Consider the following 27,643-nt stretch of genomic DNA (forward strand, 5'->3'; position numbering starts at 1 on the left):
AATGCTATGAGCCTTCTGTCTTGATATATATATGAAGAAACCTTATAACAGAGAAATGTCACCAAACTCTAGTGACTTCTGTTCCAAGGAAACCAAAACCCAAGGTACATGGAGGGACCTCTGAAACCCCTCATTGCTCAGTGGTCACAGGACATGTAACAATAGCCATGGTCAAATGAATTATTTTCCACCTTGAAAGGGTTGAGTCTATTGTTCTGTTTACCAGTCTTTCTTTTATTTGGCATTCTTGTTATATGATCAGCCTATTAGAAAAGGACAGAAGATAAAAGGCTGTATTCAACTAACCTTTACCCAGAATAAACCCATTGGCATCAATGGCCATGACCAACTTAGGTCCATTGGTTTCAATGGGTTTAATGTGCATAAAAATTATTGAATATAACAGTGCTTTTTTCTGTGGGGAAGCAGAGGTACACATACCCCTAAACATTTTGTGAATCTAAGTTTGGCTTCATTGAGGGGCAGTATTTCAATATGAGTAGGAAAATGAGAGTACCCCTAAACATTTTTAAGGGGGGGGGGAGCACTGAATATAACCCAGTTTTGCAGCACAACTATCTGAAAGGGCCCTTGCTAGGGCAGAGGTTTTCAACCTTTTTGAGTCCACGGCTCCCTTGACCAGTTACATTCTTTCTGTGGCACCCCTATGGGATTCGGGAGCCCTGTTATGTCACCCCTTGCCTGCAGAGCTGGCAGCCTCTTACCCTTTTCAAACACCACCCCCTTGTGGAGTGTTCCCTCAGCCTCCTCTCCTCTCCGCTCTCCTTGGGAGTCCTCCGGGCAGCTGCTGCTGCTGCAATCCCTGGTCTCTGAGCTGCCCTCCCCCCCCCGTCCCAAAGTGATGTGCCCTCCCCCCTGCCCCACAGGGCCCTCAAACTTGTCTGTCCATTCCCAACAGCAAGGACTGGTGGACTAGCTGGCTTGGCTGCCTCATCCCCTTGCTTGCTTACTCTGAGGCCCCCTCAGCTCCTGGCAGCCAGCACCCCCTGACCAGCCCCAGGGGCATCATTCGCCTGTGGAGCTTGTAGCCAGGGCCTCTGCAACAAACAGCTGTGTGCAAGCCTTTGAGAGGCAAAGATGCAAGAGGGTATCAGAGGAGGGAGGGAAGGAAAGAGGAACAGAGGTCAGTGTTGCCCGTGTGACCCCTGACCATCCTTCAAGGAACCCCAGGGTGCCGTGACACACTGGTTGAAAACCACTGCACTAGGTAGCTCCCTGTCACGAAACTGGTCCTGCAGCCAAGGGGGATGGAGGAAGGGGCTTTGATTCATAGTGCTTTGCATTCAAGCTCCTTCCTCAGACAAGAGAGAGAAAATGCTCTATTTGAATGCCATAATCCTATGGATACTCACCTGGGAATAAAATCCATTGAAAATTGTGGACATTATTTCTGAGTAAACATGCATAGTAGGATTGCACTGTAAAAGTGATCTAGTTTTAAGCATTAAATATATTTTTTGTTTGCATCTATGCAAGAAAGAAGAGGAATATTTTGATGTATTGGATTAATGGCTTTTAATGGACTGAGTTGAACCGGGGTTTTTTTATTCTAATGTGTGCTACTTGGCTGAATAACAGCAATGATAATTTTCTTTACACCTTATTCATCTATTCATTTCCATAGCTATTGACAATGTTGTTGCAAGCTGTTCAAAATGTTTCTTGTGGCTTCCAGTTTTAAAATGAACTATTTGACAAGAGTGGAGTTGTCCAAGTTTGTATCCTAGCATGCCATGTTCAATTTAAAACAGCAAACCTATTATACCTTCTTCAGTTTGGAACAGAACATTTAATTACCCTCTTGATTTTGTTTTTATCTGATTTGGGAAGTTTGATTTTATTTCCCAAGCTTGCAAGACTGTGCAGTCTTAATTTAATTTGCTTTCACTTTTTACTAAGGAGAGATCTCAGCATTCCCCCCTGCCCCCAGATTCAACTGCAAAGTAGTTGATCCATTGTGTGCTTCAGCCAGTGGGGAAGAGAGAAGTAAGGAGATGAATGGAAGCAGCCGGGGCAGTGTGTGCACAAGCAGCTGCTGCAGAGAGTTCTGCCACAGTCTTCTTATTTCTTGCTTGCTATTAACATTTCTTATTGAATTTACTGGAAGCCAGAATCACACACCGGATATAGGGATGGCTTCCTTCCTTCCTTCTGTTCTTTCTTTCTCTAAATATGGAAGCATATAACTTTAGTACCCTTTGTTTCTTCTGGTATTAAAATTTGCTGCCCTTCTAGGCTACCTTTTGACATTTCATTCTTCTGTATCTTTTGAAGGTGAGAGAGCCCTTTTCTCCTTCTGCTTCCAAGAGTTTGTGATGTGCAAAACAGAAAATCCCCTGACATCTAGGACAGTCCTAGTTGTCAATATGCTGCATACCCTGCTCCATCTTAAGTTTTCATCCCCAGTAGTGATAGTACTCTGATCTTTGTGCAACAAATAAACAGTCTAATAGCAGCAAAGCATATTAATCATTTTTTCTGATTCACTGATTCACCCCTGTGCGGCTCAGGGGCCCAGTTATGCCACCCCTTGCCTACAGAGCTGGCAGCCTATCACCCTTTTTCGAATACCCTCCCTTGTGGAGTGTTCCTCAGCTTCCTCTCTCCTCCCTTTCCCTTGGGAATCCTCTGGGCAGCAGCCACCACTGCCCCAGCCTCTGAGCTGTGCTACCTGCTCCAAAGAGAGGTGCCTGCTCACACTGCCCCACAGGAGCCTGGGAAGAGAATGCCCCCAGCCTTAGTGGCCCAACGGAGACTGGCCAAAGTTGAACATGATGCCAGCACCTTATTGTGGCAGGAGCAGGTGCTGGGACTGCATGGCGGAGAGGCTCCCCTTCAGCACCGGGCTGTCAGCTCCCAGGCAGGCCTTGCATACAGCAAGCACAAGTAATGCCAGTGTAGTGCCTGTTGTCGGTATGCAGAGGGTCACAAGGCCAGCTGGCTATCCCCAGCTGGGTCGTCTCCTTCCAGCCGCCCCTCTGCAAAGACCCATCAGCCTCTGCACCGACATAAATCAGCGACCCAGGCTTCAAAGCCAGGGCACACTATATCAGCCGAGCGAACTGCGCACACAGAATAGGCGTGAGGCTTGTGGAAACATACTACAACTACAGATTTATTAATCATAAATCAGGACAAAGAAACATGTTGTCTCTCTCTTTGTCTTCTCAGAGAGACAGAGAGAAGCAAAAGCTATACGCACAACGGAAGTTCCCAGCAGACTGTGCTGGTATGTAAACAGACATGTGACATGCAACAGTTCCATGTCTGCAACTAAAGGTGGAATGGAATTTTCCAACAGTGCCTGCCTGCCTGGCCTCCCACTTGTTTGTCCATTCCCACCACCAGGGGTGTGCGGTTGGTGTGCCTGGGATTTGTGATGCATAGTGATTGGCTGCCACTGTGGTGAGCATCGCTGTGGACATGGGGGATACTCCATCTCCTGTTTGCTTCCATTCCTTTGCTGTGCCACTTCCCATGAGTTATCTATAGCCAGCCTCACAGTTTGTACACACCTGATATGGGTGCCTGCAGCCAGTTCAACTGGCATCTCTCCTTCCTGAGCCTCCTGACTGAGCTCTAGATCTGGTGTACTTTATGCTGGCTTTACTTACGCCAGCATAATTTACTCCAGCTTCCTATGCTTCCGTTTGCCCTGTAAGCTTTGGTAAATTGTGCACCTATAGCCACTGTTTTCCTGCTTTGCACAGAGGCAACTGGCTTCAGAAGTATTTCAGCAGAAGTAATTTTAATTGATCAGCATGCGACCCTAACAGGGCATGTGTAGTTGTTGCTGAAGAGAAACAATGTACCTGAAAGAAGATGGTGGGGGGAGAGGAGGAGGAAGCCAATGCAATTGAATGGATGGTGCTTTCTATTTAGAGTGGCATAGGGGCAAGCCATCCGTAAGTCCCCTTGGAAGAATAAACATGCTTTGTGGGTTTCCCCCTCCCCATTCTCTCTGTAGCAACAGCGTGTAGCAGAGGCAAGTCTCACTGGAGGTTGATGGCTTACAACAGGTCAAGGTTAGTGGAAATGGGCTCCGGGTCTCTGTGCAGCAGAGCGTACCACATCCATGCTTGTACTCATTGTAACACCAGGTCGTACATGAAAATGAACAGGCTAACATGGTCAGGTGGGTGTTTGGGGGCAAATGGAGCAAGCAAGGGGAGAAGCTGCCAGAGTTGTCGTCCGCCCCCCCCCCCCAGCTTATTTGTTTCTTTTCTTATTATTTTCATCTTTTGCAGTTTCCTGGAAAATCAAAGTATTATTTTTTTCATGTGAACAACCAGGATGTTTTGACCTTTCCCTCTCCTTTTACAATAAAAACAGAAAGCAAGGAAGCATTTAAGCCAGTGACTTAAATAAAGCGGCACCTGATTCATAGTTGGTTTCTTTGTTTTGTTTTATGAATTGCAGCCGTCGAAGCTGCAAAGAGCAGTGGAAACCCAGGTGCTATTTTTCTTTCCCTGGTGCTATTTTTCTGCTGAAATCTCCCCAGCTGCTTTTTGCTGGGGTATGTATCTCTACCTATGTAGTGCAAAAAGCAGTTTTGATTTTGACTGAGGAAACAGCACATTTCACCCCATGCTGTTCTTCTCCTTTGGTTTGTAGAGTCCATAGCTGCATTTTTAAAGCAAAAAGAACAAGGGGGAAAGACTTTCCCAGGGATAAGCTACATGCTACTGAGCTTGTCATGTCATATGGCCCTCAAGGACAGAAGGGATATATGTTGAAAAGAGAAGAGTTCCTGTTTATGCAGCATGCTGACTACTTAAAAAACCCCACTGATAATAAAGGCACAATAAGATTGCAGTACAGTACTTTTAATTTGCAATGGGTGCTTCCACAGAGCAGTGTTTTGTGGATGTAGTGCTGCTCATGCATGGAAGTTTTCTACAGTGTCCACACAATATTAGCCTCAGTGAAATGCTGTCCGATATTATTTTTCCATTTAACCCACATTTACTGTTTCTGCAAAAGAAAATTAAAAAACAACATGGAAATAGTGCATCTGCATTAAAGAGGGAGGAAAAGTGGATTGTTGTTGGGTTTTTTGTTTTTTGATTACCTGTCCTTCATCCTAATGTCCTAGGGTAGATTATAGCATTAAAAAAATATTAAAACAATATTAAAATCAATTTAAAACAATTTGCAATCATACAAATAAGTGGGTCCTAAAAACATACACCTCAGATGTCAAAAGCCAGGGTAAAGGAGTACATCTTCAGCATTCTCCTGAAGCTTTATAATGAAGGTGCCAGATGCCCCTCTGTGGGGAAGGAGTCCCACAGCTTAGGGGGCACCACAGAGAATGCCCTCTCCTGGGCTGCCATCTCTCGATCCTCTGAGAGCAGAGGAACTACCAAGATGTCCCCCTTTCAGCACTCAAGAGGGTCAGTAGGGAAGGAGGCAGTCTTGTGGGTATTTGGGGCCTGAGTGGTTATAGGTTTTAAACACTAACATCAGCACCTTGAATTGGGCCCAGAAACAATCTGGCAACCAGTGCAGCTATTTTTAGTTCATTTAGAAAAGTACTTACATATCACCATTTTGCAAAGCATCAGGGTGGAGATAAATAAATGGATAAATGTGAATGGTCTCAACCAGTCTATATTGTCATATCCAGGATACTAAGATTGTGAGTACACTATTTCAAAAATAAGAGAATTTAGAAATCTTTGACGCTGACTCCACTAGAGCCGCAGTGTTCTTCCAGGAAGGTCATTTGTTTAAGGAGCTGCAGGGATCTAGAATAAGGGTCAGTCCTATCAAATAAGAATCATCTGGCTTCATTCTGTTGCATCATGAGAGGTGGCTTTTCCAGCAGAGTGAAAGATTCCCTGGAGTTAGATTATGTAGCAAAACAATTAACCTTTTCTCTGTTGGAAACTATTCCTTGCCGATACCTATTAATTGTCATAACCTGTACGGAAGGCAGAACAGCAACGTCAATAAAATATACCCTGTATTACTGCAAGTGTTTGGTACAAGTATGACTTTAATGTTTAGCTGCTGAAAAGATGCCAACCATGAGCAAAGAAAGGACAAACTTGTTTCACCCAGCAAGCATCCATCAGATCTGACATCCATCCTGTATCTCTAGACAAATTAGGAATCATTAATTCTTCATTATGCTGGGGAGTCTTATCCTACCTCGAGTATTCGTAATGTGTCTATTATTCTCACCCACTGCAAATACAGTTAACCTCAAGGCTATGGGACATCAAGATAGATGGCAGTCAGATGAAAGGGACAAGTTAATGGTTCTTCATATGTCTCATTATAGTACACAAGCCCTGAACATTTTGTTTTATTGCAAAATTATTCCGGCATTTGTGAATTCCATATCCTGTTACAATAAAATATTTGACCTCCTGTGGTGGCCTCACTTAACCTGGAAGATAGTAGCCTGGAGACTGATTCGAAAAATTCCAAGGAAGACGATTTGATGTATAAAATGACTACGCAAATGACTATATAAGATGCGGCTGACACGGTCCTTTTGCACTGGGGTTTCATTATAATTTTTACACCAAAAAAGGCTAAATTCATTCCACCACTTTTCACCTTTTAACAGTTAGCTGCCATTGATTTTTGCACTTTGCTTACTGATGACAATTCAGTGTAGTCTACTTTGTCTCTAGCTAAGCAGTTTTCATTTATCCTGAGGAGTAAACAAGGGAAAGGTGTTTCGTGTATCTCATCATGCAACCAGTTTTTGTTAGTATGTGTTTGCACTTGTTAGTTAGAAAAATACTTTTTCTAGTTCAAGGAAGCAAAGTGTGTGAAGTTGGAAGGCAAGCATGTTGGGAAGACTAGTGATAAAATCAGGATTGCATACCACAAAAAAAAGGGAAGAGAAAAAAAAGACAAATGCTTGGTTTGCGTGCTTTGAACACTGTACCAAGGCAGGGGTTGCCAATCTTTTTAGAGCAGTGGGCACATTTTGAATACTGAGAAAATGTCATTGGTACCAGTTACAAAATGGCTACCATGGGAACATGGCATAATACAACATGGCTAGTGTGCTGACATGGTTCAACACAGAATTAAGGAGAGTATAGGCATTGCTGCCGCTGCCACCACCTAAACAACCTTGTGCTTGGGAAGCAAGGGAAGAAAAGAGAGCAGCAAATAACTGAGTACCAGTATCGATGGAACTGTCTGGAAATTTTGTTTGACTGGGCTAATAACAAAGGAAAGAAATGTTAAGTGGGACAGGTTGAAAGAGAGCATGCCTTGGTCAAATGGAGACAGAGGAATATGAGAGAGTTCACAATCAGAATAAGGAAAAATGGAACAATAACCAACAAATTATACCCAGAGAACTATTGTTATTGGCTGGCTTATAAACTGAATTAATTAACAAATGTTTGGTTTTTTTAATGCATTAAAACTAAAATCTTTTTTCTCTCTCTCTGAAGTTTTGTTTAAACCCTCTTGCAACACCCCCTTCCTATCTTTTGCCCTTCTAATGAGATATTTAACTACTTCGTTTATTTTTTTGTGCACTTTGATTTGTGGAGTTGCTAGGAGCTTTTTGTTCTATTATTCACCACAGGCCTCTGTGAGTATGTGTGTGCGCATACACATGCAAGCCTCCCCCCACACCTGTGCTTATTATGTGTCATCAGAAGGTGCTTGGCAGTCCGCAGTCTTGCCAACTGCCACTAATATATAAACACATCAGTACAATATATAGGGTCATCTGATGGTTTGGAAGGTCTTTTATTTCTCACTTCTGTAATCGAAGTAGAAGGGACAGATTGATTTTTCCCCCTTCTGCTTCTAGAGAAGAAAGATAGTTCAAATGAGTTGACTGTACTTCAGGTGACAGACATTACTAGGGATAAACAACACCAGTGAGTCAAGAATGTTATAATCAATGGGTGAGCAGCTGTTATTCTGTTCAAGTGGTTTTCTTGTGTTGTCTATAGACTGCTCTCCATCCCTTGTGTTTGGAAGTCCAGTTTCCTTTACGTGATACATATTCTGTGTGGGTGTCTAAGTGGTAGAAGGGGGGCAGTATACAAGCTGCTAATTTGTTGGAAGAACAAATGATGTGGCGTCTATATAAGGCTTTGTGCATAGTGTATTGCACAGCTGCTGTTTGTTGTGGTATTTGGGTGCATAGCATTAACATGTAATGTGTTGCTATGGGGCTATGCATTGACTGTAAAGGTAAAGGTAAAGGTAAAGGTAAAGAGACCTCTGTCCATTAGGTCCAGTTGTGGCCAACTCTGGGGTTGCAACGCTCATCTTGCATTATTGGCCGAGGGAGCCGGCATACAGCTTCCAGGTCATGTGGCCAGCACATGGAAGAGCAGCACACGGAGACGCCGTTTACCTTCCCGCCGGAGCGGTACCTATTTATCTACTTGCACTTTGAAGTGCTTTCGAACTGCTAGGTGGGCAGGAGCAGGGACCGAGCAACGGGAGCTCACCCTGCCATGGGGATTCGAACCACCGACCTTCTGATCGGCAAGTCCTAGGCTCTGTGGTTTAACCCACAGCGCCACCCACGTCCCAATGCATTGCATTGACTGTACTGTACTATAAATGGTATACATTTTGGGGTTTGGACTCAAGAGAGCTAGCTGTGCCAGAAGGATTTCTTAAAGCTGATTAAACCTGCTGGCCAAGTCTGGTCATACCTTCCTGAGGCTGCTGGCGTATGGCTTGAAATAGTGAGGAACAATTTGAATCTTCCTTAACTTTAAGGAAAAACAACAGACTGCAGTTGTCAAGTTTGAGCCAGAGATTGAGAAAAACCTGGAGACAGAGATTAGTTTGGTCCCTAAACTAACAGCATTTGGGCTGGCTGGGACAGTGAGTTTACTTTGGCCGTTTGTTGGAGTGCTCTAGGTTTTGCATCCACCTATGCCTAGCTGTAGATTTGTAAATAAATTCAAATATTCCAGTGACTTCCTTCCAAAGGAAATTAAACCCATGTACACATTGAACCCCTGCAACTCTCACTGCTCAGAAAAGTAAAGTAAGAGTAGCAATACTGTTTAAGGTAATATTTTGGGAATGTCATAATTTTTAGTACTTGTGTTGTGCCAAGGAGAGGTCCTGGTTCTAGTGTCCCAGAAAAGATGTCAGATAACATTGCCAATCCTGTTCCCTACAAATGTCATGCCGTGCACCCTTTTATATACTGTGCAAAGGTTTAAACCACGCAGGTGCACCTAGGCAGCTTATGCCCCTTGTGCAATACAAGTTGCAGCAATAGACAGCTGTAGCTGCACTCATAAATGGTGTCAACTAACAACACTTCATTTGCCAATGTCAGAGATTAGATTCAGGCTATAAAGTAGTCAGTTATAAAAGTAGTGTCATACCAAACTCTGCAAGAAATATACAAGCTTCCATGCTGCACAAATCAGGCATGATTAAAGCATTCTCCAGACTTGCTAACCCATGAGGAAAGATCATGGGGATGAATGCATCAGCGCCATGCTCCCGTCACCCTCCACAAACTTCTGAAGTGGAGACCACCTATGGTGTTTCCCGGTGTATTTTAAAACCTTCTAAAACGTGTGGGGATCCTCCATGAATATAGGGGCTCCCCACTTCAGAATTTCAGCCTTCAATTCATGTAGGCTGATGTATGGCTACAGCCAGCATGCTCATTCATTCCCACAGCCCCCATTGTGTGTTAGCACCTAATCCAAATACCTGATGAGGCCTTCTGTCTATGAGTCTACAAAAACAAACTTGTAGATGAGTTGTTATGTAGAAGCTTGATTCATCACATGTGGCCTGAATCGAGATAATGGATTTAATTGTCTTAGCAATATAGTTATTTGTCTTATCAGTGCCAGTACCAGGAAGCTTATGTTATTATCAACACTGCTTTGTAAATCATCACTACAGTATTTATTTTCATACATTTAGCATTTTATCCCTAACTTCTGGCCTCACTATTAAAATTTTATATCTTTTACATCAATGCCCATTTATATATCTGCCAATTATATATCCTGCCAATTATATATCCCTCCATGTATCCAATGAAGTGGACTCTAGTCCTTTAATGCTTATGCCATAATAAACCAATTAGTGTTTAAGATTGCATAAGAATTAAAGTGTTTTGCTTTAATTCTTTGCTTTAATTTTGCATTTGTTGCAACAAAACTATCAACAACTACCCCTCTGAAACTTGTATGTCGCTATTCCAGCAGGAATCGGTCCAGTGAAATAGATATATAATACCTTGTCATCCCTATTCTCTTGACAGCAAAAGCCATGTATACTGAGAAGGATTTGCAGAATGGAAGATAGTCCCGTAATTGTAATGGCTGTGTATCTTTTTACGACAGTTGTTGACATATTGGTTAGGAAGTCACAATATGTACATTTTATATGTTTTATTTGAATAATATTTGTAAGAGTTCATAGGCTTTTGAAACACCAAGCCAACACAAACATTGGCCAACAGAATCTATGCACAGAAGGAAAAGATGCCACCTATTTTGTATGCCTCTGGGCTGAGCCTGGCACTGACATGCAATACGGTGGGCCTCCTATTGAGCTGCCGGTGCCAGTAACTCTACATTTCTCTCCTTTCAAGTACTGTCAGCCTCTACTAAGTTTTGCTTGCAAGGTTCATAAAGACTGTCATTCATTGTGGTGTAGCTACATAAACACCGATTTGTTGTGCTCTAAATGTTAGTGACTTCACAGCGAAGCTGTTCTAAACAGTAAATCTCTTGTAGAAGAGCCACACTCTCTTTCCTGCTGAATGATATTGCCACTGCTTTAGACTGTGCTTACTTTAAATAAACTACAGCTGGAGGGGATCTTCCCCTTTTGAATGATGGATTCTGAGGGGTGTTTTTCTCCCCCTAATCCTAGTTAATGTTACTTTTCTGACTATGTCAGACTATCCAATTAGGCCTAACGATCAGTTACAAGCACCAGCACACTCAAGTGTTCAGTTTTTCAGCCTCTTTCTTTCTTAATGCACACACCATATTAAATTAAACTCTCTTCCAGTCTGCAGCTTTTACAAGCTAAATGAAGAGACTGTACTCTTTCTTTGCAGCTCTTCATCAGATGCAAGAGAATCGTGTGCCCCTTCACTTTCACAAGGTTATTCAAGAGAATGTTTTTTATTCAGTGACTGGGCCTGAGAGACTTGCAGGCAAAGGACAGTGTAGTAGGTGAGCTATTGAGCAAGTGATATAAATTCTTAGGGGTGCTTTTGGCCCCATAATAAAATGGTGGCAAAGGTAATCATGCAATATTGACATGGTTACTGCTCAGGTTGTGGTTATATCACAGTTTGTATTGTGTTGCAGTTAATGTTCATGTGTCCTTTTTATATGAATTTAACAAGGGCACTCCAGCGTGCAGGTTTTTTGTGTTTTTTAAGAGAGCTGGGATGCAAATTTACTGCTCCTCTATTCACATTACTAGAGATGCTAGTGTTCCCAACAATCCATGTTCAGGAAAGCATTCAGGAAAATAAGAGGAAGGGAAGGACTTCACAGCTTTAACTTTGCAAATGTGAAAGGGGAGGAAAATGAATTGTCTTTTTGGAAGAGTCCCTTTTGTGCACTTGCATCTTGATTTGGAAAGGGTGATGTGGGTGCAGCAACAGATTTCGATACAATCCTATATCCAGAATGGAATTGGAAGGAAGCTGCTTTACACCAATTGTCCTTTATGGTCTATTCTGGGGTAGGAAACCCAAAGATCTGCCTCTGAACTGTGGTCCTGCCCCACAGCTTGAGATGCCACAAGTATGATCCATAGGGTAGGCACCACATGCACATTACTACTACTACTACTATTATGGCTTGTACCCCATTGCCATGATATATATTTGGTAAGGGTTAGCACTCACTACTCCGGCTGAAGTATTCTGCACAAGCTGCAGGACCAGCCAGAAGAGAAACCTCATACAGGGCACATTACAGTAGTCTAAATATGATTACCAGCACCTGAACCTGTGAACGTATCACAGCAGGCCTGGGGTTCCAACATCCCATTCGCTGACTATTTGAGGGTGCAACAGAGACAGCAATTTAGGTCTTTTTTGCTGCCTTTGTTGCTATATCTTTGGCATGGTGGCATGTTTTAAACACTGTTTCATTGGTTTCACACTTGATCTTGCACCACTTCTAGTCCAGCCATCCTCCAGCCTACATCATTGTTTGTAGCTCTGAGGAAAACCAAGGAGCACAACAAGCTCCATAGTGTTGAAGTGGGCACTCCCAAGCTGAACCTCATCTCATTGCTCTACAATAGGGTAAGTGCATCAACAAGAACGACAGGATTTTTATATCAAGATCACAGCGCCCCTGGTTTGCCACCACAGTGCTAAATCAAATGTGCAGAACGCTTCTGTACAACTGAAAATGAGAATTTGCTGTCAAAAACACTTCCAGCTAGACATAAATTTTTGGATAGTGTCCCAGAATGCTCTGGGTGGTCTTTTAAGACTACAGAGCACAGACCACAGTGGGCTATACATTTTGGCAGGGCTATCAGCTTTTTTCATGTCTCCTGCCAGTGATAGGATGGAAAACATAACCAAAGATTTGTGAGACTTTTTTTGAAAACATGCCATGAAGTAAATAAAGGAGATGAAGAAGGAAACATTTTGTACTAATGCTGTACAGATGCCAATCTACTTCTTAGTGAGCACCAATACCCCAAGGTAAAATTGGATCTTAAAGCATTCCTCCCCTTGACTATGTAATCTGTGTGGAGTAACACTGTGCGTGTGTGTTTTGTTATATCATATGGAGTTATTTGGTTACATATTTATGTTGTTCTTGCTGGAAATGTAATGTAAGCTGTTTGTCCCAAACCAGCTGAAGTTAATTGACTTTAAGTTCCAATGAGGAGGAGCTCTAAGTACTTACATAACAAAGGGCCTCTGGATAGCTCAGTTGATTAGAGTGTGGTGCTGGTAACACCAAGGTTGCAGGTTTGAGCCCCATATGGGATAGCTGCATATTCCTGCATTGCAGGGGGTTGGAATAGATGATCCTTAGGATCCTTTGTAGCGCTACAGTTCTATGATTCTATGAGACTTGTCCTGAAATATGGCATGGAGCAGCTGGAACAAACTGAACATGTTGGACAACATGATCCCCTCAGAAGGACTGTGGTTTCTGATGGGTTACCTGGGACAAAATGTGACCCATTTGGAGACCATAGTTGGCTAAGGAAGGGCTTTCCAAAACAATTGGTTGGCATGCTAAGCAGCCAGTTCTGGGCACCACAATTTAATAAGGATATTGACAAGCTGGAGCGTGTGCAGAGGAGGGAAACCAAGATGATCAAGGGTTTGGAGACCAAGCCTTATGAGGAACTGTTAAAGGAATGTTGAGCCTGGAAAAACCTGGAAAAGAGGAAATACATGATAGCCACCTTCAAATATCTAAAGGGCTGTCACATGGAAGATGGAGCAATCTTGTTTTCTCCTGCTCTGGAGGGTAGGACCCGAACCAATGAATTCAAGTTACAAGAAAAGAGATTCCGACTAAACATCAAGAAGAACTTTCTGACACTAAGAGCTGTTCAACAGTGGAACAGACACTCTTGGGAGGTTGTGGACTTTCCTTCATTGGAGGTTTTTAAGCAGAGGTTGGATGGTCATCTGTCTTGGATGCTTTAATTAAGATTTCCCGCATTGCAAGGGGTTGAACTAGATGGCCCTCAGGGTCCCTTCCAACTTTACATTTCTATTATTCTTTGCACAGCCACCTATGGAGAAAAACAGAAGAGTCAATGGGTTAAGAGGCATGCTCAGAGTGCCAACAAGACTGGGCACCTGGAAAACACCTTGACATCTCCAGATATTGTTGAATTCTTAATGGCCAGTGGTCAGGTATCATGGAATATGTAATTCAAAACCTCAGGAGGCCACAGATTCCCCACCCTAAGTTGGAAGGATCAAACAGCATAGGAATTGATACGAAAAGACCTCTGCCCAAGACCTCAGAGACTTCCTGCCACCTGTCAGAGTCAACTATATAACAACAACAACAACAACAACAACAACAACAACAACTATATTGGGCTAGTTAGACAAACAGTCTAACCTGGTATAAGGCAACTACCTATGATCTGGGAATTCATTCTTGCCCTCCTTGTACCTGTCACACAGCAATGCCAATCGTGGCAGACAAATTAAGAAAAAAGAGCACCATTTCACTTTCTCAGCACAGAGCAGGCTCTAAATCCTCCAGATCTCTATTACCAAGGAGATTGCTATGACTAACATATGCTTTCACAAATAGCTTTGATAATCATCACATCACTAACAATGGAATGCGCCTAGGCTATCTTAGCTGGGATTCTAGCACCCCCTACAGTTTGTCCCTTAATTAGCAGTTTATCACTTTTGTTCTCTTGTGTTATGGTAATTTTAAAATGCAATATTAAAAACAGTTTGAAGCAAATTGTTGTTTTTTTAATGTTGCAGAGATGTTCCTTAGATACTGTACACCATGATGTGCTTCTTTGGATAGACATGGTATTTTTTCAGTTAAAGTTGTGAGGTTTTTCCATAGACATGGCTCTGAAGCCTTAATGTGCTTCGGATTTCCTTTAAGGCATTTGCCCTTTTTAACAGATCCCTGTCCCTTGTCCTTAAATCTTGAAGATCTCTCTTCCCCAGACAATGCATGATGCTGATGTTGTCCTCTCTCCGGTCGCATGCAGGCCTGCAGCACCAATCTACACCCTGGAAAAGAGAGAACAAACCAGTACAGCACTATAATAACAGAGGACTGTGAGACTTATTTCTTCCAACTTTTCTTATTCTGACTTTAGGTTTACCAGAGTTCTAACACCTCTTTAAAAGCTCTCAAGTTGGCAGTCATTGAAGGCTGCTCAGTGGTGTGGGTGGCTTTCCTACTTTTCAATGTATTAGTACTCTCTTCTTAATCATCCCTCTTTCCCCTTGTCTGCTACTGTCTGCCATACTGTTCTGTGGCTATTCTGTGGTTTAATAATAAGCTGTTCACTGATTTAACAATGCTAAGCTGTGTTCAATAGATCCTAGTTAACCCAATGATCAGTGGCCTACCCTCTGAGACAGTCAGTTGATGGATGACAAGAATTCTTCAATTAGTGTGTTCTTAATAAGCCAACTAGCCCTGCTGCAAAGGCCAATCAAGTTAGGAATTATACAAAGTAGACTTCAGGAACTGTCTTACCAGCAGCATCAGGCTAAAAAAAAGCCTGAAGCCCAATGATGAAGCACATTCTAGTGGCCATTAACATTTAAGTTACAGAATTCACTATGTTCCACTTATTGGCTAGACTATCAGAATCTTAAATTTGCCTGCAACTGGAAAACAGGCTATTCTTCTTTAATGTTTGCTTATGTAGAAGGGCATGTAGCTGAAATTTTGTTTTCTAGTCTCTCCCTCACAAAAAGCACCTGAAGGCAGGAAGAAAAGATTGGGTATTTAAAATTAATAATTAATTTCATTTGTTTAATTAAGTGAATGCATTTGTTTAAAATTAATTTTTGTTTTATTATTCTGTGCATGGATACAGAACACTTGCAGGCACACCAGGGATTGGCCCATAGCACTGTATGTTTCCAACAGTGGGAGGAAAAATGCAAATTCTTCCTTTGCCACTCCTGATTACTTCCCTGCCTTGGAGCTTCCCATGGGCCACATGGCAGAGTAGTGGTGGTGGTGAGAGCAAAGTCTGGTGAATGCCTTAGTACTCTCTTCTTCACTGCTCATGGCAGCTGCAGTGGCACCAGCAGAATAATGACAATGATGCCACCTGCCACCATTGCAGGGTCAGATTGGACCTGGGTCAAAGATGGTGGGACAAGGAGATGACATGCTGGATGGACTAGCTCTTCCTGTTTGTTGCTCTGTTTTCTATTGGTCCAAATTGTCTCTGTTGCCAAAGTGCTCTCCAACCATCAGACCCATGTTAGCCAGAACCAATCATAGCTGCCAACCTTCCCTTTTTTTGCAGGAAATTCCCTTATTCCAGCGCCGTTTCCCGCTGCTTCCCGCTGCTATCCCGGATTGTTAGATATCCCATAGACTGTCCCTGGGACAGGTGAGGGTGCTGATCCCTTATTTTTGAGGCTGCTGATCCCTTATTTTCAAATCTGAAAGTTGACAGCTATGGAACCAACACAGTACAAAACTGGAGCAGCAGTTGTCCTTCCTGGGACAATTTCAGGTCCCAGGAAGAAGTCTGGTATGTGGTGTGTGTGTATACGTGCATGCGTGCGTGCATGTACATACATACATATGTACATATATACAAAAGAGTACAGTGGTACCTCTGGTTACAAACTTAATTCGTTTCGGAGGTCCATTCTTATCCCGAAACAATTCTTAACCTGAGGTGTGCTTTCACTAATGGGGCCTCCTGCTGCCACTGCACCGCCTGCGCACAATTTCTGTTCTCATCCTGGGGCAAAGTTTTCAACCAGAGGTACTATTTCCGGGTGAGCGAAGTTTGTAACCCAAAATGTTTGTAACCCAAAGCGTTCGTAACCCGAGGTACCACTGTATGCTGTTCATACTTCCATGTCCCTGATTGTTGGTCATGCTGGCAGGACCTGATGGGAGTCGAAATCCACAACATCTGGAGGACACCAGGTTGCAGATGGTTAGCCTAGACTATTCTTCAACCTTGAGTCCCCAGATGTTGCTGCTATACAATTTCCATCATCTTTGTCCATTAGATAAACTAGAAGAGAATAATGAGAGCTGTAGTCCAAAACTCCTGCTGTGTTTTGAGTTGTGGCCATGCTAATATTGGGCTTTCCTGTGGCATCTACAACTAACTTTTATAGGAAAGGAGCACAGACAATGGGCACCCTACTCAAGCCTTCTCATTGTCTAATTGGGTCTGTCTGCTTACCCAAATGTCAGCCTTTGCCATGACTTCATTCATTGGCTAAAAGCATACCGTCCAAACTTATGGAAACTCAGACCTGTGATGCACATCTTCCATGATGCACTCCCAGGAGAATCACATGACCTGCACCTTGATGTCACCCTGAAAAGAAGCATTTTTTTTCAAAGTGAGAGTGCAGTGCGAGAGTGTGGCATCCAAAATGGCTTCCGCAATATCATGGGGAAAGAACAGGGCACAGGTATGGAGTAGGCAATTTTTCTTCAGAGAACAAATGAGGAGCATTGTGGCTGCACATTTTGCCTCAAATCTCTGTTTCCACCTGTGTTGGAAACTTACACTGATTAAAAAGAAAGCTGGGAATTTGGGGGCTTATGACTCAGCCAGGAGTAATGTACACAGTCCCCCTCCCCATGCACACTCACCACAGATTGAAGATCTGAAAGGGGCTATATTGTGATCTAAATGGCTGACTGACAATCACTTCAAAACAAACTATTTTTTGAGCCCAGGATGGAATCAAGGAAGCTCACCACCACCATCAAAACACAACAGTCTGAATCAATTCAAGCTTTAAAATGAGCTTATTTACCATTGTGAATTTTTGCTCTGTTCCTCTCAGCAATTTTCACCATTATAGCTGCAGTCCCAATGAAAGTAGCCCAGACTGCATAGTATTGCTGTCACAGCAACTGCTCTCAAAGAGCTCTGCACAGAATTCAGCACATTGCTGCTGCTCCAGAAGACAAGTGCTAAATAACAGTAGCAACAGGCATGAGGGCACATGATACAGCTGTCTTGCTGATAGTAAACAGGCTTCTGCCTGGTCAGTACTTGGATGGGAAGCTATCTGGGAACCCCATGTATGCTGCCTTGACCTCCAGGATGGAAGGAAGGAAGGCATGATATAAATCTACTAAATAAATAATAGGGGTAATATTGCTGACCAGATATAAATCAGGAAAAGGACAAAGTACCTGTTTTACTCTCAGTATAACCAGGAGCTAAATATATAATTTTCCTCTCCTTTCTTCCTCTCACTTCATTATGTAAAATAGGATTTCCCCATTATCTATTAAGGAAAGCCTATGTGATAATCTCATTAATCACAAAAGACTTCAAGGAAAGAGCATGAGACTGAAGAAGACCAGCACAAAATTAACCTCATCGATGAACTGGTTGTTACTGCTGTGTTTGTATTGTGGTGATGCCAATAGTGTGTCTTCTAGTGGCATCTATAATTTTCATAGGAAAGGAGGGAAGTAAAATTTAATAAATGATGCACTTTTATATTATTGTGAAAACTGAAGCAATAGCAACACCTACCACAAGGGGGAAACATTGTGCCATGTAATCCATATTCTAAAACTATGGATATAAATTGAGACACTTGCAGAATTATAATGCAAAATAACTTGATTCTCGCCTCCTGCACTAATGTGTGGATCAGAACATAATTGTCCTTTGGATTTCACACCATTCCCAATGTTATGATATAGTTCTTGGCAAGAAACAAAACAAAAAACAAAACAACACCAAAATGCATTAAAATACATATTTTATGATAAAATACGCTTAGAAGTGCATTCAGTGAGATAAAGTACATATTTAAAATAGTATTTGTGATAAAATGCATAATTAAATAGATGTTTAGGAATTCTCATGCCACTTATTTTTTTTAATCAGATACATTCAGAAATAGGACCTAAAGGACTTTTGAAGGAATACAAGTGAAATTCACTGGAAAATATGTGGACTAGAAATATATAGATTCATCCATCCCTAAGTATAAAAGGCTGAAATAACTTGTGTTCTGAAAATGAAGCCTGGGTGAATAGTAAAATGTTCCCTTCTTCAATTTAGTGAGTTCAAGTTCACTATTCTCTTGGTAGCACTAAGATCATTCTGTCTGCATAAGCATTTCTGTTTGCCCAACAAAACAAGCTACCACCTCCTCCCCTCTCCCCACGCTATTTTCAGGGTTCAGCTGGCACTCACAAGAGGACTTGGGGAGGGAAAGGAGAAGCCCACCACACTCGTAGGAATAATTGCACTGGCTTCTGCTAATGTAACGATTTAGCTGAATGCAGCCCATGGAAATTCATTGGTCAAAATACATTTCTATAGGCCTCTGTTTTGTTGGTATATAAATGATAGCCACCAGTTTCAGTAACGTCACACAATTACCGGTATATTTATGGATACTAAAAATAGGTAGGAGATTTTGGCACTGGGGCAGACAACCATATGTGGAGAGCTTATAAAAGGGGAAATAGGTAAGGCAGTGGGTTTGTATTTACAGCAGCACATCTTTAGGGGATATGTATTGATCCCCAGTTCCTGCACCATTCATTAAAAAAAGTCAATAGATAAAAAGATATTATGGGAGGGAATAAAGCATTTCAGCAAGGAGTAAAATAATGACAAAGTGGTATGAAGAAGGGGAAAGGGAATCTACCTATCAAACCACCTGAACCACTTAATACAGTTCATTGTGACAGCTGTAACTGTGTTTACACAGATATGTCTGTTCAGCCAAGGGACAAAAATGCCTGGTGGAAATAATGATCATTTATTTTTGAATGTAATGGATCCTTTTGCCTGATGGGAATTGAACAATCATGAAAATAAGGCACAAGCCATCTTGATACTGTTAACATTCACCCCTCCCAAACCATCACCCAAGGCATGTCCTAATTTATGGCCATATTTTTACTATTTTATGGTTTTACCAAGGCTTCACATGCTCTGGTTCACTTTTTGTTATCCTAGTCCTGGACCCGTCATAGCTCCACCACACCCAAGACTGGGGCATCATTTCCTCTTATTCTAATCCAGAGCTGCCCTTCCCTGTGCTGCGGCTTGTGGCATTTAGAGCTTTATCTAATAGTTGCATGTTATCAATAACATTTGCATCAAAATCTGATGCTTGTAACTGCAAGATACTTGTCAATATGCTGTGGTTTAAATCTTGATGAACATTGCCAATTTTTAAAATAATCTTTAAAATATATGGAGTGGCAAACAAGCCATTTATTGAAAATTAAGGTTAAATTAAGCACCCAACATCTATCTCTGGTAATAACTGCCCATTTTTGCCAGTCAAACTGTTGATGGATGAAATATCGCCGTAATAAATCTAGTGCACGCCTTCATGTGACATCCATAAATGGGTGGAATAAATCGCAATCAGCAATCTGCACATCAAGTATGGAGAGGCTAAACTGTATGCTAAATTATGAAGCTTATGCTTTAATGATTTTTATTGGTGTTTTGTTGTGATGCTGTTTATTATAGTTAAGTACTTTGGACAGTGAGGCATTGGAGAGCAGTCAGTGAAACCAGCCAAGTTAATGGGACTCCCTGACACCTTCCAAATGTACTGATAAATTATTAGGGAACCTGACCAGTTAATCTCTGTCTTCCTGTTTCTTGTTCTTTTTTGTCACTGTACCTTCAGAAAAAAGAGCACACCTCTTTGTTCCTTTAGCACTGACCTTTGTGGACGGACTTTGACTAAATCTGACCTCTCTGCTCTTCCTGCCTTGTCCTTGTCCTTTTTTATTTGCCAGTGTCCCAGGAAATAGTATATTTGACATATAAACAAGGGGGCTCCTCAACAAACTGTTGCATTGTATCCCTGGGTGTGAGCCTGGGGTTGGAAAAAACAAAAATTAGCATCAAAGGCTAATCCTTGATCTAACTTGAGTCCATGTGCAAAGCTTGCTTGCTTGTTTAGAACATTTAAAAATGCAGACCAGTCACCATGCAAGTCAATAGAGCACAAGGCTTCTGCATGCAAATGAGTGCTTGATTTGCCTGGCAGGAGGCAATATTAATAGGTTGCCCTTTACTGCAGCCTGAAAGATATAGGGAACTTTTGCCTGCGAATCAGGTAGCCAGAGTTTCGCCTCTGAACTGCAATGTTAGCAATGGATTACTTGGCAAGACCTCTGTATGCTATTCTCTCTCATCACAGCTCTCCAACACTGCAACATGAGTGCAACAGTATACTGCAGCGCTGGTGGATGCAACTCTCTCAATCTATCCTGCAACAGGGGAGTTAAAAGCAACAGATGATTCTACAAGGTTGTTGTACCTTCTCAGCTTCAGCCCATGCTCCAGCCTACAACAGAAGCCTTAATACTTCTGGACAGTATTGTAGCCCAAACCGCAATATTCAGTGTGAACTACAGTGCATAGTTCCATGGGTTTGTCTTCATGCATTCCCTCCCCCACACCCACCATCAGTTTAAAAGCAAATACTGCTTCTGACTCTACTTGTTGCATGAATCAGCTGGAAGGGTGTGTGGGATGGGGTGAGGTACAAAGCAGCACAGTCAGGTGGTTTTGAACAGAGGCATCTAAAATAACTGGATGCTCTGAAGCTTTTTCTGTATCTTCTTTCCTTCCACCCACTAAAAACAGGTGGCTGGCATCCCTTACCCTGTAAATGTCAGGACTGGTTAGATGGTTTGAAATGCTCACAGGGAAGTCAAGCAATTAATTCTCCCCCTTCACACATTCTCAGGGGTCTGTTTTGTCAGACAATTCAGCTGTATCCTTAAAGAATTTCACTCCCCTTGCTGTATTTACCCCCAGGGAATAGCTAGTCTCTCAAGCGAGATTAGGATCACTGTAGGCTGCTTCCTCTTGTATAAAGCCTAAGCAAGCAGGGCTGGGGGAAGGAATCAACCTAGAGATGTGAAGGCCCAGGAAGGGGACGGACAGATGGGGGAGGGTGTTTCCAGGCCTTCACATCTTTACACTGAGTTTCCTGAAATTTAGAATGTCTCTGAGGGAGACTGCAAGTACTTAAATGAACACTACCTGCTACATACCGGATGAACAAGTTTCCTAACATTTCTGGTATGGCATCTGAAGGTAACTTCACACATACACATTCATCACTGACTGAAACATCATGATGACTTGCATGTGCGAAAATGCCAAATGGCACAAATAGATCTTTCATTTTACCTGTCATGACCTCAAACAGTATTTTTCAATTGAGGTACTTCACACATTCAGCTGTCAGTCTCTGAGTGGTGAGATTTGCTTCAGCAAACGTCCTATGTCAAGTGAAATAGGGTATACTTGTTTTCATACATTTGTATATCCAGGGATTTATTAAATTTTTATTTTCAGTTTTCAGTCCAGTGGAAATTAAATGTGAACGATGTAAACAGATTACAATACATGTCTTGATTTTGCTAGCAGGGAATAAATAATTGTGGAAATCTTCAAAACTTTTCATTTCCCTTACAGCAAGAAAACATATTTGTAGATTTGGTTTTTGTTTGCTGTTACTTTGTTTGCTTTTATTTTTGCCAAATATTATAAATTTTAGAATTACAAATCTTAAGGCATAAAGCAAGAAATCCTCTGCCAGTCTGATCTATTATGACCCCCTACCCACTAAATTATGCTGCTGAAATAAAGGAAGTGGAAAGAAGGGTTCAATCAGTAGTAGTTTGGTTTTGGTACTTGTCAGGGAACTGCTATCGGAGCTAGAGGCGGAGGGAAGGCTCCAGAGGGATGGCGGAGAGGGTCCCAGTAGGGAGAGAGGCAGCCCGTCCACTGGGGAAGGAAATCAGCGTAACACCAGTAGAGAAGGGGGGCAGATGGCGGAATCAGAGAGGAGGCTCCAAGACTCCTCGCCGGAGACCAGCCAAGAGAGTACGGGTCCTCCGCTGCCCACACCCTCCCTGTGCAGAAGGCTTCCGCGCAGGGAGTCTAGGCGGAGACTAGGCGTCAAGGAACTTTTGTGCTGGAAGAAGTTTAAGAAACGCCCACTGACGGATTCTGCCAGCGACTGAGACAGTCACGATGCTGGAGGCTGTTCAGTCAGAAAGGGTTTAACCAGGTAACCTCCCCAGCAGTGGCGGCAACTTACGCACGAGCAACCCCTAAATCCATTACAGTACTCAAAACAAATTCCTGGGCTCAGAATTCTTTAATTCTATGTGCATACCTTTGGCACCTGATTCTCCTTGATGGATCTTGGTGTTCTTGGTTGTTGTTGTTTTTTAAAAAAAAGATCCTGCATGCCTGAAATCTGCTCACCCCATAGCAATGATGACTTCAAAGTTGCAGCTGGGTTAGAGTTCCTGTGGAAAGAGGGGACAGCCATTGTTCCTTCAATTACAGTTTCCTACTCGTGAGACAGTCATGTAATGCTTGTTTGTGGTTATGCACTAAATATCGATTCAGTGAATCAACACAGGGCAGGGATGGTGACACACAAATACAGCCTGCAATTTCCCATATTATTTAAGTAAATGCCCCTGAAATGTTTACTTGTATTTTCTCCCTTTCACAATACTGTTTTTAAAACTAAGGAGTAGCGGAGGGGTAAGACTCCAGACAATAAAATACACTCCCTTTGTGCATTTGCACACAAAGGCAATTGCTTCAAGATGCCTTTATATATGGCCAAAACTGGCCTTTAGTTCTCAGAAGCAACAGGAAGTGAACCTCTGAACAATAGCTAATCACCGGAGGTTCCCTGCCTCCCAAACAGATGCTTATCTCCTTCTCCCAGGCTACCAACTGGGGCTTCCGGAGTCAGCAGAACTCTGAGACAGATTAGTTTCTTACACACACACACCAGCCACATCATGTGAGAAGTGTTCAACGGGTCTATCTTTAGAACTATTTTCCTCAAATATTTAAGATGATTTAAAAATGCAAACCTAGATACACATGCAAAAGAAAAAGTTGCGTTGATCTCAGGGGAACCTACTTCTGAGTAAACATGTTTAGAATTGTGCTGCATAGCCTTGAAGTCCATCTGATTAAATGGAGCATTTAAGTTCTGGTTAAATTTAAGGTGCCTCAGATTAAGCCAATACAGCAGCCTTCTTTTGAAACCCTTGGCAATGGGGAATATTTAGGGTTCTTCTCCCCACCCCCAGTTTTTAACATATCAACAGGAATGTAACACTTTGCACCTTGATGGAACTGTAGCAGCTGAGGTCTTAATTTGTGAATTGTTGGGACAAGTAACCTCCTTCATAATTACCCCCATTCTGACGATGTTTCAATATCAACCTCCCTGAAGATAAGATTGTTAGCACATCTCTGATGAATGAACACAAACCATAATTCATTTAGTAGTGAGTCCTGTGTCTCCTATAATACCTACAATTGATATTATTAATTTATTTATACAATAGCTTCCTTATGCACCATTTATTTGGTTTTGTTTGTTTGTTCATTTCTATACCGTAAAACTGTGTGTGTGGTGTCAAGAATATCAAATAATACCAAAATAACAAGCCACAGAGAACACAACAAATACATGGTGCTTTACAAAGAACAAGAAGCATAATATAAAGGTAAAGGGACCCCTGACCATTAGGTCCAGTCATGACCAATTCTGTGGTTGCGGCGCTCATCTTGCTTTATTGGCCGAGGGAGCCGGCGTACAGCTTCCGTGTCATGTGGCCAGCATGACTAAGCTGCTTCTGGCGAAACCAGAGCAGCGCACGGAAATGCCATTTACGTTCCCGCTGGAGTGGTTCCTATTTATCTACTCGCACTTTGACATGCTTTCGAACTGCTAGGTTGGCAGGAGCAGGGACCAAACAACGGGAGCTCACCCCGTTGTGGGGATTCGAACTGCTGACCTTCTGATTGGCAAGTCCTGGGCTCTGTGGTTTAACCCACAGCGCCACCCGCATAGTATAGGAACTGCTTAGCTATTTGGAAGATGTCCACGTCTACTGTGCTAATTGAAAAGCAGACATGATTTCTCTGACTCCTGATAATTGGGTTATCTCAGGCAATTTGAGCACAACATTCCAGTTTTCTAGCTAGTACGGGAGCTGCTTAACTGTTTGGGGGATGTCTATGTCCTCTGCTTTGGGAACCTGTTTTCAGGGCCTTCTAGTAGTCAGTTTGTCCCGAACAAGATTTCTGCTTCCTAGTGGGTGTGCAAGTACCATAATCATTTGCGGAGCTGAGTGGTAGAGCACATGCTTCGTGTGCAGAAGGTCCCAAGTTCAATTCCCAGCATCTCCAGGTCGGGCTGATGTAGATCCCAGCCTGGAGAGCGGCTGCCAGTCAGTGCAGAGGTATAGTGTGGGGTTGCCGTTGTCCTTGGCACATTTTCTGGAGGGGGGAACGACCAGGCGCCCCCATAACAGACTCCCATCAGATCCTGGCTTTGGCATGCGAGGGAGCTGTCAAGGCAGCTTTTTCGCATCCAACTGCAGCTCCGCTTCAGCTCCACTCTGCTTTAGCTCCGCTTCTGACCCGGGGCAGATTGAAGAGTTGGTGGCAGAGAGCTGCCGCCCTCTCCTTGGCTGGGCTGCACCATGCGCAGCTCCACAGCAGTGGAGAGAGGCTGCCGGCCATGGCAGCTCCATCCCTGTGTCAAGCCTGACCCGTGGGTGGAGTGATGCTGCAGAGTGTGACGGACCTGCTGCTTCCTCGCACCCAGCCCAGTAGCCCTAGCAGAGAGAGGAGAATGGGTGCTGCATTTCCTTACGGTCCATCACTGAGTCAGTGTAAACAATACTGAGATAGAGACATACATATCAATAGCGTGATATGTACCTATATCCCTGCCTTTGGGTATTATATACGCCTATAGCGTTTGGAGTTACATTTATACCAACTTTCTGTGTTCTAGGCAGCGTGGAAGTACTGTACTGTAACCATTTGAGAGAGGTGGTAACCTTCTTGCTCCTTAGTTCCGGATGTCATAGCTAATAGTTATGTTTGTATGTATACGTACTTAACTTTCTTATGGAGTGAATCGAAACGAAGTGTCACGTTTGTGTGGTAAGCAAGGACTGTTGTTGCTGCCTAAGATTTTTATGGATGATGTTGCAAGGGATTTAGCTTGAGTTCAGATACAGCTTCCTTTGTTCCAGCGCAAGTGGGAAGTCACCACCACCAATCCTTTCCTTCTACAACCCTTTTTCTTCCCACACTGCTGGGAGCATTTTGTGTGTTTGAAAGAACATTACTGCAAAGTTGAGCAATTCACACCTCCTTTCTCAGTTTCTTTCAGGCAGTCCTTGCTGGGTGGTCATCCCTCTCCTTCAAGTCTTGCTGTAGTCAGTTTTAGTCTTAAAACAAATCTTTAGAAAACTATATTCATTGAAATGTAAGAGCAGTGTACCAAACTTTTACCTACCTTCTCTTATTCATTTTTGTACAATAAGCTGCTTTTACCTAATTCACATAAGAATTACATGAGAAATATTTTGAAAAATGGTCTTTCTAATCTCTTTTTCACTGTTCTTTACAATATCCATTTGAAAGCTGCTAACTCTTGAGGCCTTGGGAGTATAATAAGGAATGTCTCCAAAGAAATGACCCTTTCTTCGTGTGGGGAAAAGATTGGGCCAAAACTATTATGCACCATCTGTCTTGCAGTATTTAGCAAAGGAACTTATAGAAAACATGTTTTCTGGCAGATAAATTCCTAACCATATGTCCATTGCATCATTTAGTGTGAAACTAAATAGACTTTTAAATATTTGGACAAAATCCTAGTCTTTGAATTAGTATTCAACACAAAAGCATGGGAAATCAGTTAAGCCGCCTGCAAGCTCTTAGCACCCTATTACCTACCAACCATTGCTTAGTGTTTATAGAATCAGATTACTTTCTACAAAGATTTGAGCATCTCCAAGGCCAGATTAAGGTGATTGGGGGCCTGGTGCAGTTTCCAAAACAGGACCACCCCCCTTTCCAAAAAAGGGAACACATGAAATAAGTTACCACAATAAACGTTTTGTGGTATCTTGAAGACTAACATGTTTATAATGACATAATCTTTCATGTACTACAGAAAAGAAATGAAAAACAAGGAGCAGATTATGAAGCAAGCGGAAAATCACTATGCTGCATCTTTTTCCTTTCTCCTCTGCTTCTTGGCAAAGCAGCGAAATCTGCCTCTCAACACAACCAACACATAGGCAGGCAAAAACAAGAAAGATGGAAAGGAGCCCACCAAGTCACTTCTTCCCTCCCCCTTCCAAGGGGGCTAGGCTAGAAATTTACTTTAAAAAGGAAAAAGAAAGCTCAGACTCTGGGCCCCCTTACAGGTATAGGTCCAGGCAACTGTAGCATGAATATTCAGCCTTGATTATTTCAGTCCATGTTTGTACTGAAAACGGCAAAATAAATTTGGCCTACACTGGAGCGTCTAACATAAAACATACTAGTTTTTTTTTATTAAAAAATTATGAGTGGGGCTGAAATTGCCTGGCAGTAGATTATGGAAAAACGGAACAAGCTGTTTTTACACAAACAAATGCACAATTAAGGATGCAATCCTATGCCTAGGGCCGTCTTAAGCATATCCAGCACCGAGGTGCAAAGCTCCCTCTGGCGCACCCCCCAACCCCCATTTCCCGGAGTTTTTTAGGGAGGACAGCACTGCCAGTGGGGCTGGAGGAGGCAGGCAGCAGCTGGAGGGCGGCTCCTCCAGTGGGGGAAGAGACGGGGGCTGGACGCGGCACCTCCCGGCTCAACTGGCCACTTTGTGCCGTGGTGGCCACAGCAGACGGAGGCTTCAGATGCGGTGCGGCGCTACTTCAGTGCGGCATGGCGGAGGCGGGTGAGGACAGCGAGCTGATGCTGGGAGGTGCCACGTCCAGCCTCTGCCTCTTCCCTGGCGCCCTCCAGAACATGGTGCCCTGGTGCCCCATGCCACTAGCCTCTATGGGTAAGACGCCCCTGCCTGTGCCTGAAGCCCCAATGAATTCAGCTTATCTTCTGAGTAAACATGTAT

At 42.8% G+C, this 27,643-nt stretch overlaps 2 protein-coding genes across 4 annotated transcripts in view; one reads left to right on the plus strand and one right to left on the minus strand.

Moving 5' to 3' along the window:
* The window catches only part of CD34 (CD34 molecule), a 138,974-nt gene that overhangs the window by 48,364 nt on the left and 62,967 nt on the right, over window positions 1-27,643 (plus strand). The window lies entirely within an intron of this gene.
* Window positions 14,123-27,643, minus strand: part of LOC308478926 (uncharacterized protein) — a gene marked incomplete at its 5' end in the record, with an annotated part of 131,148 nt that continues 117,627 nt past the window's right edge. For 2 of the 3 annotated variants that reach the window (XM_081009131.1, XM_081009132.1), the window contains 2 exons: window positions 14,123-14,731; window positions 22,865-23,000. In XM_081009131.1, the coding sequence (XP_080865257.1) occupies window positions 14,534-14,731; window positions 22,865-23,000 (334 nt within the window). In that variant the 3' untranslated portion in view covers window positions 14,123-14,533. Of the gene's footprint in view, window positions 14,732-16,896; window positions 17,035-22,864; window positions 23,001-27,643 lie in introns of all 3 variants that reach the window. The other variant, XR_013987360.1, reaches the window with a different exon arrangement.

This window comes from Podarcis pityusensis, assembly GCF_964106645.2.
Source record: "Podarcis pityusensis genome assembly, chromosome: 6".
Taxonomy (NCBI): domain Eukaryota; kingdom Metazoa; phylum Chordata; class Lepidosauria; order Squamata; family Lacertidae; genus Podarcis; species Podarcis pityusensis.